Source organism: Sycon ciliatum, chromosome 1, assembly GCF_964019385.1.
Source record: "Sycon ciliatum chromosome 1, ocSycCili1.1, whole genome shotgun sequence".
Taxonomy (NCBI): Eukaryota; Metazoa; Porifera; class Calcarea; order Leucosolenida; family Sycettidae; genus Sycon; species Sycon ciliatum.
Genome location: NC_088643.1, coordinates 44,921,944 through 44,935,495, shown reverse-complemented (window position 1 = coordinate 44,935,495; position 13,552 = coordinate 44,921,944). Strand labels below are relative to the sequence as shown.

The window sequence follows — 13,552 nt, the reverse complement described above, 5'->3', positions numbered from 1 at the left end:
TACTGCTTTGAGCCGAATTCTGACTTCGTGGCTCATAATATGGGCGAATTTGGACATTCTCTCAGTTGATCAAAAAGCCGATTAGGCGAAAAAAATCGGGCCGATTTGGGAAATGCCTAGTCCCGGACCAGTGGCAGTGATCCTCTGAGAGACTGAGACAGGTGGGAGGTCACCGTGACACCCGACTATGCGAAAGCATTGTGTACGATGATGTAATTGCATACTACACATGATCGTATATTCGACCTGTCACTAAACCCGAACTTACATGGATATCAAAATGCCAGGAATTGATTGCAGATGCGCATGTGCATAAGACATAATTATTGATTTCAGATATGCATGTACATGTAGATAGATAGATGTATGTGCCGTTGCGGCATGTACATGCACATGTACATGTACTTCTGCTCTGCAGTACATGTAGACCTACCGTTACACAAGGCAAAACACACGTGCACCCGAGATCCTCGCATGTGACACAGACATGTTCATGTCAGTCCGCCTGATAATATGTACGATACAGTCAACTTCGCTAATAACGACTGCGGATATAACGACAATTCGCGAATAACGACAGAATTTCCATGCCCAGAGCAATGTCCCATCCAACTGTAATACCTATAATGAGACTTCGGGTATAACGACACTTCGCGAATAAGGACACTTTTCTGATGCCTCGCTGAGTGTCGTTATAAGCGAAGTTGACTGTACAAGCCGAATTGCAGGGAAAGTCGCTATAGTCGATGCATTTTCACTCAATTTTTCAGGTCTTCGGGCACCAAAATGTGTCACTAAATCCGCTGTCGTTATTTTCGCGGTTGTTATACCCGATCTAAAACGTACCCAAAGGACTTACTAAACGACGGGCGACAGAATTGTGTCGCTGAACCCAATCAGGCTGTCGTTATATGCAAGGTCGTTATATCCAATCTGAGCAATCTCCCTGTATAATGATATTATATGTACATGTATAACCTTTGCATTGTATATTAGCCGAAGTTATTGTACAGGTTAGTTTAGAAAAAAAGTGCTTTCAGAACCAACACATCACGGTCCCGGTGGACGGGTAGAGGAAAGAGTTAGAATTAGTTCCCCCGGGCCGATGCATAGAAGACACAGGAATGTGTGCACGTGGGGTGCAAGAAAAGGAAGCTGAGTCAAATAATATAAAGGATTGCATCATGATGCAAGTACCAACTAGCAAACACTACAGAGCCTTATCACATTTAGATGTAGTGGAAATATCGGGTGGAGCTGTCCTTACTCCCAAGTTTCATGCCTTAAAGCAAAGTAATTATAATACTGGTGAAGGACTCAACTGAGGAAAAAAAAAGGCAATACATATTTCTAAAGGGGCGGCGAGGCTACAACAATTTAAGAAAAGCAATCAAAAGGACCTGGATAAATCCAAAATTCGTAACGGCTTTATTGTACTTGAAAGAACAAACAGATCCAGAGTTAGGGCTGTTGGGGAAAATGATGAAAGCACTTGGAACTGAGTAGTCATGATTCTTACACTTCTTATCAGGAAATGTGCGTGGGACCAGGCCCTTGATTACTGTATCGTTTGCTGCTGCTGTTCCTGCTGCTCACGATACAGCCTCCAGAGGACATTTCTGTATCATTCATTCTGGTGGAGAGGACAGAGGCAAGCCGAGTGCGGGATTGCACACAACGCAAGCACTTTGCGATAGAGGCCCACTCATTTCTCACATGGAACACAATGATGGCAGCAGAATGGATCGGGAGTGCCACAATTGGGTAGTAGTGCACAGCAAATGATGCCGGGCAATCCACGATTGCGATAATGAGTGAGGGCAGCCAGCCAAGGCCCAGTATAAAGAACAGCACGATAGAGCTATTGGCTTGCTTTATAATTCTTTTGGCTGCATCAGCGTGGTTTTTCTTATGCAGCCGTCTCAACACCAGAGCAATCTTTCCAAAGACAAACAGGTTGATGGCAATGAACACACTTGGCATTGCTATGCCGAGACTGTAGCGGGCGATACCGACCAGGCTGCACCTGTGCAAGGAAATCCCAAGACGCAGGCATCACCAGCACAACTCTCTCAAGTTGTTATTTAACCTTAATTTGGCCGTCACAAGAATTCAGCGTATTCTTGCAGGTTTTTTCTTTTGTTTCGGCTTGTATTGGACCAATTAAGCATGTTTATAAGTTTGAACTGAATATGTCCATGCGTTATGGAAATATATATATGTTCCCAAAAGGGAACGTTGGCCGGATCGCATGCCAAAATGACCATGGTTTTTATGAAGGGAAGATGCAATATGATATAATGGATTATGTTGTCTTCTAAGTGTTTGTGGAGCAATGCAAACATGAACAAGCAGTAATGGAGAAGAAAACATATGTAATAGTCGTCAAAGAGTGTCCAGCAATGTTTCTTAGTGTTTTCGGCTGCTACCGTTCGCGTCTCGTATACACCGTGGCATTCGATCCTCGATCGAAATGCAGTCGAACTCCACACTTAGAACAGTAACATATCGTGGTTTGTCTGCACCATATACAACGACATTGTGTTGTCCACATTCTTGTTGTCAAACGCGCTTGTATTGCACATGAACAGCAAGACACTGGTGCTTCTGGGCGGGGTCGGCTATAATAAAATAGGACGGCGATCTCGGGATGAGCCTGGATGTAGGACATCGGCTTGGGGCTCACCGCTGCTTGAAAAAGTGGCACTCTCAGATCAGTTGTAAGAATGTGGAGCCAGACAAAAAGAATTACAAGGAATCTCTCAAGATTGTTGGTCTCCGAGCTAATGTTGGCCTTGTCTGTATCGCGGGTATCACGCAGTATTTACTCGTCCAATAGTGTTTAGAGATGTACAGGGTGTGTATATCTCGCGATTGGCAAGTGGGTGATGCTGTAGTGATCTCATGGTGATCGTGAAGGGATTTGTCCAGTTCAATTTCAGGACGCCTATCGTAAACACCAGTCTATTTCACCCAACGCGTTGCTTCAGCGGGTTGGCGTTTTTTGCGGTCGTACTCACTATCAACTGGAAAGGCACCAACATCATTACCCTCTCCATTCGTCACGTGGTAGTTGTCTACGTCCATATCTCTTGCAAGTTCGATGAAACCCTTATCATCCGTTGAATCATCCGATTACTACTCTATTTCATCGTCCACGTTCAGATCAACGAGAAGTGGTGAGCACACATGTTCTTTCCCTGGGCACAGCAAATTCACTGCATCAGAATCACGGAATCATTAGCACCATGCAGTTGTGAATTTGCAGTGCTCAGAGAAGGAGCAAGTGTGCTCACCACTTTTTTTCGAGTTCCTGAGCTGCAGGATGCCTTACCCCTATAGCGCTTACGTTCAGATTGCCAGTAATCGGTGGCGCTAGGACTAAGTCCTGAAGTGTGTTGGAGTTCTCAACAATGTCCTCAGCTTCCATTGCAATCACTTTTGAGTCCCTTTCCAGAAAGGACTCTGCTACTGTAAACCTTTCTCTCTGCCGTACCACATTACAGCTAAAGCGATATTTTCTGACAAAAATGCAACCGCGCGGAGGAAACAATCATCGAAAGTCCAGGAGAACGCCATAAAACATCCATACTTTGCTGAATATTGTTCAAGTGAATCTTGTTACACAAAAGAAAACCTACTTCAGAAGTATATTCCTTTGGAGACTGTTTAGCAATCTTTACTTTGGCAAATGTCAGTCTAGCACAGCATTGCTGTATTCCGCATGCTAGTGAATCACAAATATATGACCAAATTTGGTTACCATGGAGACGGTCCAATCACCATCAAAATATCAAAAAGGCTCCATCAGTTATATATCCACGTTTACGGATGTTACAAACAAGGAATATGCGCTAGATATACTGGTTCCTGAAGTCAGGTGAAAATGAGGTATATCTGGGTCTCGGATCAGGCCAACGTTCCCTTTTGGGAACATCGAAGAAAGACGGCGGGTTTCTATGTGCCATGATCAAATTTCCGGTGAATCTTCAGGCCAGTTGGGTGGCCATAGTAGCAGAGTGCACTTCTTACGTGTGGATTACTCTGAGAAAGACTGTTTTTCACACGAGAATTCTCAATTTCTGAAGTACGGCCGAATACCGAAAATTCACGACATTTCGCGTTATATCCCGATACTTGTAAATTTCAAAAGCCTGACAAATATTCCAAGATTCATGATCATCAGCCTTCTGGATATGTATATAAACAGAAAATGCGGAGGAAAAATGAATTTCCCTTGACCAAATCGCATGCGGAAAGAAATGTTCCCTTTTGGGAACATTGGCCTGACTAAGGCTGCGTTTACACGACAACGCACGGCCAGTTTTCCGTTTTCAGTCCCGCATTTCTTTTTTCGTTTTCGTACGTTTACACGATCAAAGCCGATCCAAGGTGGTCTCCGTTTGTATCGTTTTCAAGCGTCTACACGAGAGCAAAGGATCCGCCAAAGTTCGTCATGTGCCAAGTGTTGCCGTGGAAGCACAAATCACCCTCAAGTAATGGTTGAAAGCAGGCACACGACAACACACGTCACATGACGAATATTGTAAAAACAATTTTTTTGGATTGTCGGATCCGTGTAAACGGCCGAAAACGAAACAAACGCGACGGAAAACGAGGCCAGCACACCGTTTCGACTGTTTACACACCCAAATTTATCCGGCAGAACATTTCCGTTTCCAAATTCTTCCACCTTGGCCAGCGTTTTGGTTTTCTTCCGTTTTGGTGTACAAGTTACTTTTACGTTTTGCTCCACGCACCGTGTAAATGAACCATGGATCCGAAAGGATTTCGTTGCGTTTTCGCCCCCAGCGTTGTCGTGTAAACGCAGCCTAAGAGTTAAAGGGGAACTGTCACCAAAATTTTTTTTGTCGTATCTTGTGGTTCTTTGGCTCCTGATCACGATGGTGTTATCCGTTTTTCTCTGCGATGGCTGGAAGTGGGTGAAAACTTGAAAAGAAGGTGCCCAAAATTGTCCCGAAGTACCGAGTGACGTCACGCCGGACTTGACCTCCACGCGTACATTCATCGTCAAAAACGAAGTCCAGCCCGTGTGCTGGTCGATCGGACCAACTGTTCGATGTACGGTGCACGCTTGCCTTCTGAACTCGGACCCTCGATGTGTACGTTGTACACAATGAGAACGCCGAAAAGGGACAAAATAAACAAAAGTCGACAGCAGTTTGTCGTACTGGTACTTCCTCCACGAAGCTCCAGCTCTTTGTTTAATTTGTGATAACGAAGGAGTAGAAGTATGTTTGTTTGCTGTTAGTGTGACACACACACCTCATGCTTCGAAATGATGTCGTTGTATCTAAGCTGAAGGTGGCGGTGTTGCCTAACCGGCTCTGAAATGAAAGACGTCCGAGTTTGTCATCTGCATCTTCAGCAACATCGCCAGATGAATCGCCTTCACGTACCTACATTGCGTTCCTTTGGGGCTCGGGTTGGTGGTGGTGTTATCGCCGGCCGGAGGAGTACTGTTTTCTGCATACGCACTCATCATCGTGTTGTTCCTCACACGAAAAGTTCAAAACAACGACGTACTTCCGTGCTCACAAAATAAAACTTAGATCTCGCGGAAGAAGTCAAAAAGGTGAAAGCTCAGCTGCTTTATATTTTTTTGATTTGGCTGTGTAGCTGCACGTGGGTCTCTGCCTCTTTGGCATTCTCCTTCGGTACGACGTAGACCCGGGTGCTCGAATCAGAAACGATTTGCAGGTGTGAAATTTCTCATCTGTAAATCTCAACAATGTCAGAATATACTTTTGGAGAGGCGATGGAACAGGGAAGAGAGTCTGGCTTGGCCCACCCAGCAGGAATTCAGAACCTGGGTGCGCTACAACACAGCCCACGGTACGCAGTAAAATTGTCGTATTTCCTTCGGATTTTTTTTGAAAATTGGGTGCTCGAATCAGAAACAGCGAACTCGTCAGATCGTCTCCGATTCAAGCACATGGGTCTACCATCGTCAACGCTTGTTATGGCAGTTGAGGGCAGGGAGTAGTAACTTACTACTTCGTTTTTGAGAGCAAGATGGTCAGCGGAGCCGCAGATTCAGCAGGTCTTTGGCTGGCAGCACCGGCCCACCGTACGGTAGACCCACATCCTCGAATCAAGGACCCAACAAAAAGTGGGTCGCGAGTATTTCAAAAACCGGGCAGAGCTGAAATTTGGCATACCGTTAGCGGGCCGTATGTTGATGGTATTTGTGAAAACTAACCGAAATCGGAATAAGTTTAGGTACAATTTCAAGCTGTTTCTGTTTTGGTACCCTGTGTCTCATTCGAGCACCCGGCCGGGTCTACCCATCTGTGTTACAGTTCAAAAGGCCCACGTGCACCGTACATTGGAACAGCTAGCTCGATCGACAAGCACACGGGCTGGACTTCGTTTTTGACGATGAATGTACGCGTGGAGGTCAAGTCCAGCGTGACGTCACTCGGTACTTCGGGACAATTTTGGGCACCTTCTTTTCAAGTTTTCACCCACTTCCAGCCATCGCAGAGAAAAACGGAAAACACCATCGTGATCAGGAGCCAAAGAACCACAAGATAAGACAAAGAAATTTTTTGGTGACAGTACCCCTTAATATTATTACTTCGAAGTAACTTTCATTTTACTAGGGCAAAATTCAATAATAATAATAATAATAATAATAATAATATTAATAATAGGGTGTTTCCCATGAGGCATCATTATCATTCATGGCACCAGGTATGCACTGCCAAGCCGCTAGGCGGTTTGTGGATGCTATACATCGAGTACCGATACATGGACACAACTCGATCCCTTATTCGGGTATGTCACATGATAGTCACCATGGTAGTGGCAAATCATGCAAGTTTGAGATGCATGTAGTGTCTTGTTCTATGGCTAAACAAGCTTTCACTGCACTGCTTGGAAGGCAACTGTACACTTCACACATCTACCAAACCCGACTCTCAGAATATGCCCAGAATGTGGCTGGTTCTCTCCGCTGTGTACAAGTTGAAAGGTGCATGTAGTCAAAATATTTGAACTCAGCCTTGACCAGCGAATTCTACTTTCTAGAGGTCTTATTCGGACCATGCAGGCAGGCAAGCATTGTGGGATGGTCTAAGACCATGACATGAGTTGAGAAAACAGAGAGGGAAGCATGGAGGCAGCGAATGGAAATTTCGGTCTTTGACCATTTTGGTCGGTCTGATCTACTCACCTCCCACCGCTTTAGGAGCTGCATCTGCGCCTTAAATCCTTGGGGGTTGTGGCGTTCCTATGGTGATGGTTGTGGCGTTCCTATGGTGATGGTTGGGGCGTTCCTATGCACGCTGAAAACGCGGCCTCCAGCCGAGTCTAACGCGAACCGTGAAATGTTTCACCCGGACAAAGAAGACCAGGCAGGCACAGTGGGTTGGTCAAAGACCATGATTGAGATACGAGAGGTACCTGGTTCAAGTCCTGCCTGGGAGCGGTTTTCCAGCCGTGCTACTACCCACAGTCAACTGGGAACTTGTGGCCAGGCACAAGGGGTACATGGATGCAGCTAATGGGGTCGTTTTCGGCACTTGTGCCAGTGGTTGTGAGACTTATCCACTCACCCCCACCGTTAGGCGCTGCATCTGCCGCTAGGGTTAATCAGGTGTTAGCGGCCGTCGTGAGTTCCCTTCGGGAACGGACACGATAATTTTTTTTTAAGAAGTAATGTTTCACCCGGACCAAGAAGTGATGTTTCACCCGAACCAAGAAGTAATGTTTCACCCGGACCAAGGAGTAATGTTTCACCCAGACCAAGAAGTAATGTTTCATCCGGACCAAGAAGTAATGTTTCACCCGGACCAAGAAGTAATGTTTCACCCGGACCAAGAAGTAATGTTTCACCCGGACCAAGAAGTAATGTTTCACCCGGACCAAGAAGTAATGTTTCACCCGGACCAAGAAGTAATGTTTCACCCGGACCAAGAAGTGATGTTTCACCCGGACCAAGAAGTGGTGTTTCACCCGGACCAAGAAGTGATGTTTCACCCTCACCAAGAAGTAATGTTTCACCCAGACCAAGAAGTAATGTTTCACCCGGACCAAGAAGTAATGTTTCACCCGGACCAAGAAGTAATGTTTCACCCGGATCAAGAAGTAATGTTTCACCCGGACCAAGACGTAATGTTTCACCCGGACCAAGAAGTAATGTTTCACCCTCACCAAGAAGTAATGTTTCACCCGGACCAAGAAGTAATGTTTCACCCGGACCAAGAAGTAATGTTTCACCCTCACCAAGAAGTAATGTTTCACCCGGACCAAGAAGTAATGTTTCACCCTCACCAAGAAGTAATGTTTCACCCGGACCAAGAAGTAATGTTTCACCCGGACCAAGAAGTAAGGTTTCACCCGGACCAAGAAGTAATGGTTACCGGCTCAACAGTCGGCCGGTCAGAATTTTGGGGAAGTTCAGTCAAATGACTGCTGACTACATTTACTCTGCTACACTTGCACATGTGTGCATGTCTCGAGTTACAGAGTTCCCGGGCAAGCTGCAGGTAAACGAGCTACCTCGGCCAAAACCGACTGAAGACAGATGCCCTACACCCCTCTGTGTAATCCAGAGAGGATACAGAAACGATACGGCACTATTGCATGTACTATCTAAGTATCCGAGCTCGTTAACAGTCATAAGATGAAGTAATTACTTACGAATGATGCCGTTCACTAGAAAATGAGCGTCCCAATATTGCCACCGCCGTCCCAACAACTAGCAGCGGTGTACCTGCAGAACAGTAGCGGACACACAGCTGGCACATTGTAGCGGACACACAGCTGGCACACATTGTAGCGCACACACAGCTGGCACACTTTGTAGCGCACACACAGCTGGCACACTTTGTAGCGCACACACAGCTGGCACATTTAGGCCGTATACAGTACACATAGTCATTTGCTGAATGGACCTCGTTCCATTGCAAACTCGTGTCATCTATAGGCTCCGACGGATTATGCTCGCGAAATCATGGAATTATGCTTTCATGGATTCTCGCCTTATGCTCGTAAAATCCTCATATTATGCTTTGGCACTCGGGATATTATATTCACTTTGTTGTGCTTATGGAGCCTCAAAGTTCGGAAAATTGTGCCTTTTCGTACTTGCAAGTTGCAAGTGGCCATAAGAACAACACAATACGTGAGTATCCCCATACCAAGCTGCAAGGTGTCCATGCATGTTAGATTTCAACATGGAAAAGAGAAAACATTACTTCTTCTATTCACTTGACTTCTTTTGTACTTATTTCAAATGGTGAATGGTGCGGCTATTCGGCCAATAAAATGTAAAGAACTCTTCCTCTCCTCTCCTCCATGCGCTCTCACAGCCGACTCACTGCTACCCTCAGTAGCCATTACACACACCAACCAAGGAAGGGTTGCAGGTACATACTGAAATTCCTCCTGACAGCTGTTTCGCCTTCATAAGGCTCATCAGAGAAGGTGATATTGAATAGGATGATATCAGGTGGAGATGGTCAGATTTATACTACAAAACATGGTCGCAAGATAACGGGCAAAGTGTGAGAATGAGAAGTTACAATTCTCCAGCAACACAGTGCCAAGGGTTCCAAGAAAATGGCAGGTGAGTAATCCAATCACAAGCTGAATCTTGCGCCCATGTTTTGTAGTATAAATCTGACCATCTCCACCTGATATCATCCTATTCAATATCACCTTCTCTGATGAGCCTTATGAAGGCGAAACAGCTGTCAGGAGGAATTTAGTATCTACCTGCAACCCTTCCTTGGTTGGTGTGTGTAATGGCTACTGAGCCTCGGGCAGCAGTGAGTCGGCTGTGAGAGCGCATGGAGGAGAGGAGAGGAAGAGTTCTTTACATTTCTTTTGTACTTCAGTAAAAATATTATTTATTTCATTGCCAAATTAGTTTGAGTTACCTTTGAAAAGTATCATGTTCAACTCACGGTCTTCATAGTCATCATACTCGTCCAACCGATGTCACCCTCACCCTGCGAATAATCAGCTCATCTCTCCCGCAGCTCCACTTCTCCTTTCATCATGACCGAACATCAACTATACATCAATTTCGAGCAATATCCATAGCCTGCAGTCATATCATGGCTGCTAAAATCCAGACTACAAGAGGTCATGACTTCGTAACATGCATAATGTACAAATGTAATGTACATGTACATGTACACGGAGTTTTGCGGACTACCCGCCACTATCTCGTCCGCTACGGGATACCTGATAAAGGCTGATTCATTCGCATCTTCTGCTACATGTACTGTGTCAGTGTGAGAAAGAACTTTGAAGAAGACGAGTTTGAGCATACAATACTGTATTGCCATGATTTCTACTCTGCTTTTCATTGAAAACACTATCTGCATGACCTCCGAACCCTTAGGCTTTACCATGTAGACCACCACTGGCACCAGCACTGATCAGGTGCATTGTACACAATTGTGTAGCCTACATACTAAAACTGTGGTATAATCGTGTAGTTATGCTCCTACCTCCGAGAGGATGCCAAATTATGCTCCAAGTTTTCAACCACGAAATAATTTAATTATGCCAATTGGCGTGGCGAGAATGCCACGGAGTTCAGTCTACACGTTCATGTCATGTTCAGTTGCGATCTGCTTTCTCTTCCTGATTGCCATTGCGGTCATGCTGTCTGTTCTCTGTGATTTGACCTTTATCTCCTGGCGCGGCATCTTACTGTCTTCATGTGCTCCCCTTGGGGGCACCTTGATGCCTGATGTAATATCGAATTATTATTTGTACAGCGGGCTACCATTTAGGTTCCGCTGCGGCCGGTTTTGCTGAGCCAGCCTTGGCACCGTGTAGCCTTTTTGGTTGTTGTGTTCTTGTGCGTGCGGCATGAGGTTTTTAGCTGTACCATTGTTTGGCTGCGCTGCCTTTCGTTTCCAGACGATTTTTCTTTGCACATGTAGTTACTTAGAACGAAATAGTCGGTTGGTGACATGGCGTTCTACTTCTAATCAACCATAAAGTCTTTCGTGTTGTGAGTGACTCTGTCGAGTGTGAGCTTGGTATACGGCCCATTACGGGACTGCGTTCGGCAGAAGCCTAGCGAAACACCACCAATAATTATGCCCGCATAATCTGCCGGTGCCTAGTCATCTACTGTAAAAGCCATTATCACTCTCTTATTATTGACCCCCACAGAAACTTGTGATCTCTAAGCGGTCAAATATCAGCATAATTATATTGACCGCTTATGTATTTTTTTTCACAGATTCCCAAGCCTCTTGTACGGGCAAAACGAGAGAGCTTGGAAGCTCAGGGCCCTACGCTATGCTTTTTTGCCTTGATGAACTAGACAAAAAAGCATAGGGATGTTAAAAATTCTTTAAAAATTTCCTTTTTTTTAAAGACATAACCTGGGATTCGAACCCGCACTATCGCGCGCCCTGCATGCATCCCCCGATACACTTCGCATACATACTACAATAATTCTTCCAAGTTGCTTCACGTTATGATCTTGCATTTGAAAGCCCTATTTGAATATGCATTGTGGCCAGCCGTCTTTGATGGTACGGTACGGTACGGGATAGGTACGGGACAGGTACGATCGAGGGTAATACGACACCGTCTACCGCCTTGATGACGGCAAAAAAGCATAGGAATGTTATAAATTTTTCAATTCTCCTATTTTTTCAGGCATATCCTGGGATTTGAACCCGCACTATCGCCCTACATGCATTCCCCCATACACTTCGCATTCATACCCATTCTTCCAAGTTGCTTCACGTTATGATCTTGCGTTTGAAAGCCCTATTTGAATATTGCAGCCAGCTGTATGTGGCCAGCTGTGTTTGATGGTACGGTACGGTACGGGACAGATACGGGATAGCGCCAGGCGTGACACAAACAAACAAACAAACACACAAATGCCAAATTAAAGCTGTGTGGACCCTGGCTAACGCCAGACGTTACTGAAGTAACGTCTTCTGCATAGCTACGGGAATAAACACAATTGCGAGTGCAACCTCAACAGCACCGGAAGAAAAACGAGCAAAAATGGCTGTGAAAACAGTCGAGAGAGCAAGACAGTCGAGAGAGCAAAAATGGCTGTGAAAACAGTCTAGTATGGAGCCTCGGGAGGGAGCTTTAACCGATGCTGCTCATGGCAACCGCAAAGAGTCGTTTGCATCTGAGGGCACGCGGTGCCGATGGCCTCGCAGACTGGCAACAGCCGCACTGACCGCTTATATTGACCACTAAGGGCCGGGTTCCACTGCGGCTCCGCTGCTCGTCTTTCGCGGCTTGAAATGTCATCATTATCATAGTGACCGCGGCTCGAGCTGGAGCAGCGAGACCGCGGCTCACCGCGAGCTTTTGCTACGATTCTTGACCAAAAACTGAGAGCCGCGGTCGCGGCTCGACCTGTTTCCCGTACTTTGCATTGTTTTGTACGCCAGAATTTTAAAATTCAAATTTTAATTCGTTGCGCAGGCCAGAACACGAGGATTTTTTGGATTTCGCGCGCGCGCGCGCGCGCAGGCATAGCAGGTGAAACGTCATCAAGAAGTGTGGACCACGACCCGCGAGTGTCAGTGAAACCGCGCTGCTCCGCTGCATGCAGCCAAGTGCCGCGGAGCCGCAGTGGAACCCGGCCCTTAGCCGAGGACTTAGAACTTTTTCCTCAACTTAGAAAAAAATCAGAACTGAAAGAAGAAAGATCTGAAGCCAAATGCTGGGATTTGAACCCAAACTGTCAGGTTCTCAGTCAAAGAACTTGGGGAACATACTACAAGAGACAACTTAAAACTTCGGTTTACACAGAAGTAATGTCCAATGTAAACGGCATATGTACATACTATTATACTATTACAATAGTATTCCTTTCTTCCTATAGCAAAGCAAAAACAGTTTTAGGTATGCTATGTCGTGATAAATCTATTATTGCCCTCATAATCGGTCAATATATGAAATATATTGACCTCTTTAATCGTGCAATAATAGATACTTATTCTAACGAGGCGCATATATTATAACGATTTTCCAAAATTGATTGGTTTATGTGTACCAAAGGTAACGATTCTCACTTATTCTGAACGCTCAAAAGGACAGTATATGTATCGATTTCTGTATAACGATTTCTATTTTAACGACAGATTTCCACTTCGTTATATATAATTATGGCTTTTACAGTAACCCTGACCTTGCAATATGGAGGACTACTGCCAGAACTGGTAATTGGCAACTTAGCTTGTAGGGTATACATGTACATGTACTGTGCATGTACAGTAAATAATCACAATAGAAGTACAATCATGTACACATGCCTCAAATCACCCAGAATGATCTAGCAATACGTATTATAACGTTACGAGACACGGCCAGTGAGTTATTGCCAGTCATAGCGAGGGAGGCTCGTAAATGGGAAACACTCGAAGATCAAAATAGCAATGACTTATCCATGGCGGCACACTCACCTTGCCCAATGGCAATGCATTTCAGAACAAATGTCTGGGTGGACTTGTGAAGACGTTCATGGTAGTGCGATGCAGATTGTAGCCTTCGAGAATGCACCAGGCGCTAAATGCTCCCA

At 45.3% G+C, this 13,552-nt stretch overlaps 1 protein-coding gene across 1 annotated transcript in view; it reads right to left on the bottom strand.

Moving 5' to 3' along the window:
• Nucleotides 1-1,140: 1,140 nt before the first annotated feature.
• LOC135828134 (uncharacterized) overlaps nucleotides 1,141-13,552 on the bottom strand; it is a 21,529-nt gene continuing 9,117 nt past the window's right edge. Inside the window, exons 5-7 of the mRNA XM_065340570.1 lie at nucleotides 13,437-13,552; nucleotides 8,668-8,740; nucleotides 1,141-2,026 (exon numbers count right to left, since the gene is read on the bottom strand). The exon at nucleotides 13,437-13,552 is cut by the window's right edge and continues 146 nt beyond it. Of these exons, the coding sequence (XP_065196642.1) occupies nucleotides 13,458-13,552 (95 nt within the window). The 3' untranslated portion in view covers nucleotides 1,141-2,026; nucleotides 8,668-8,740; nucleotides 13,437-13,457. The remainder of the gene's footprint in view (nucleotides 2,027-8,667; nucleotides 8,741-13,436) is intronic.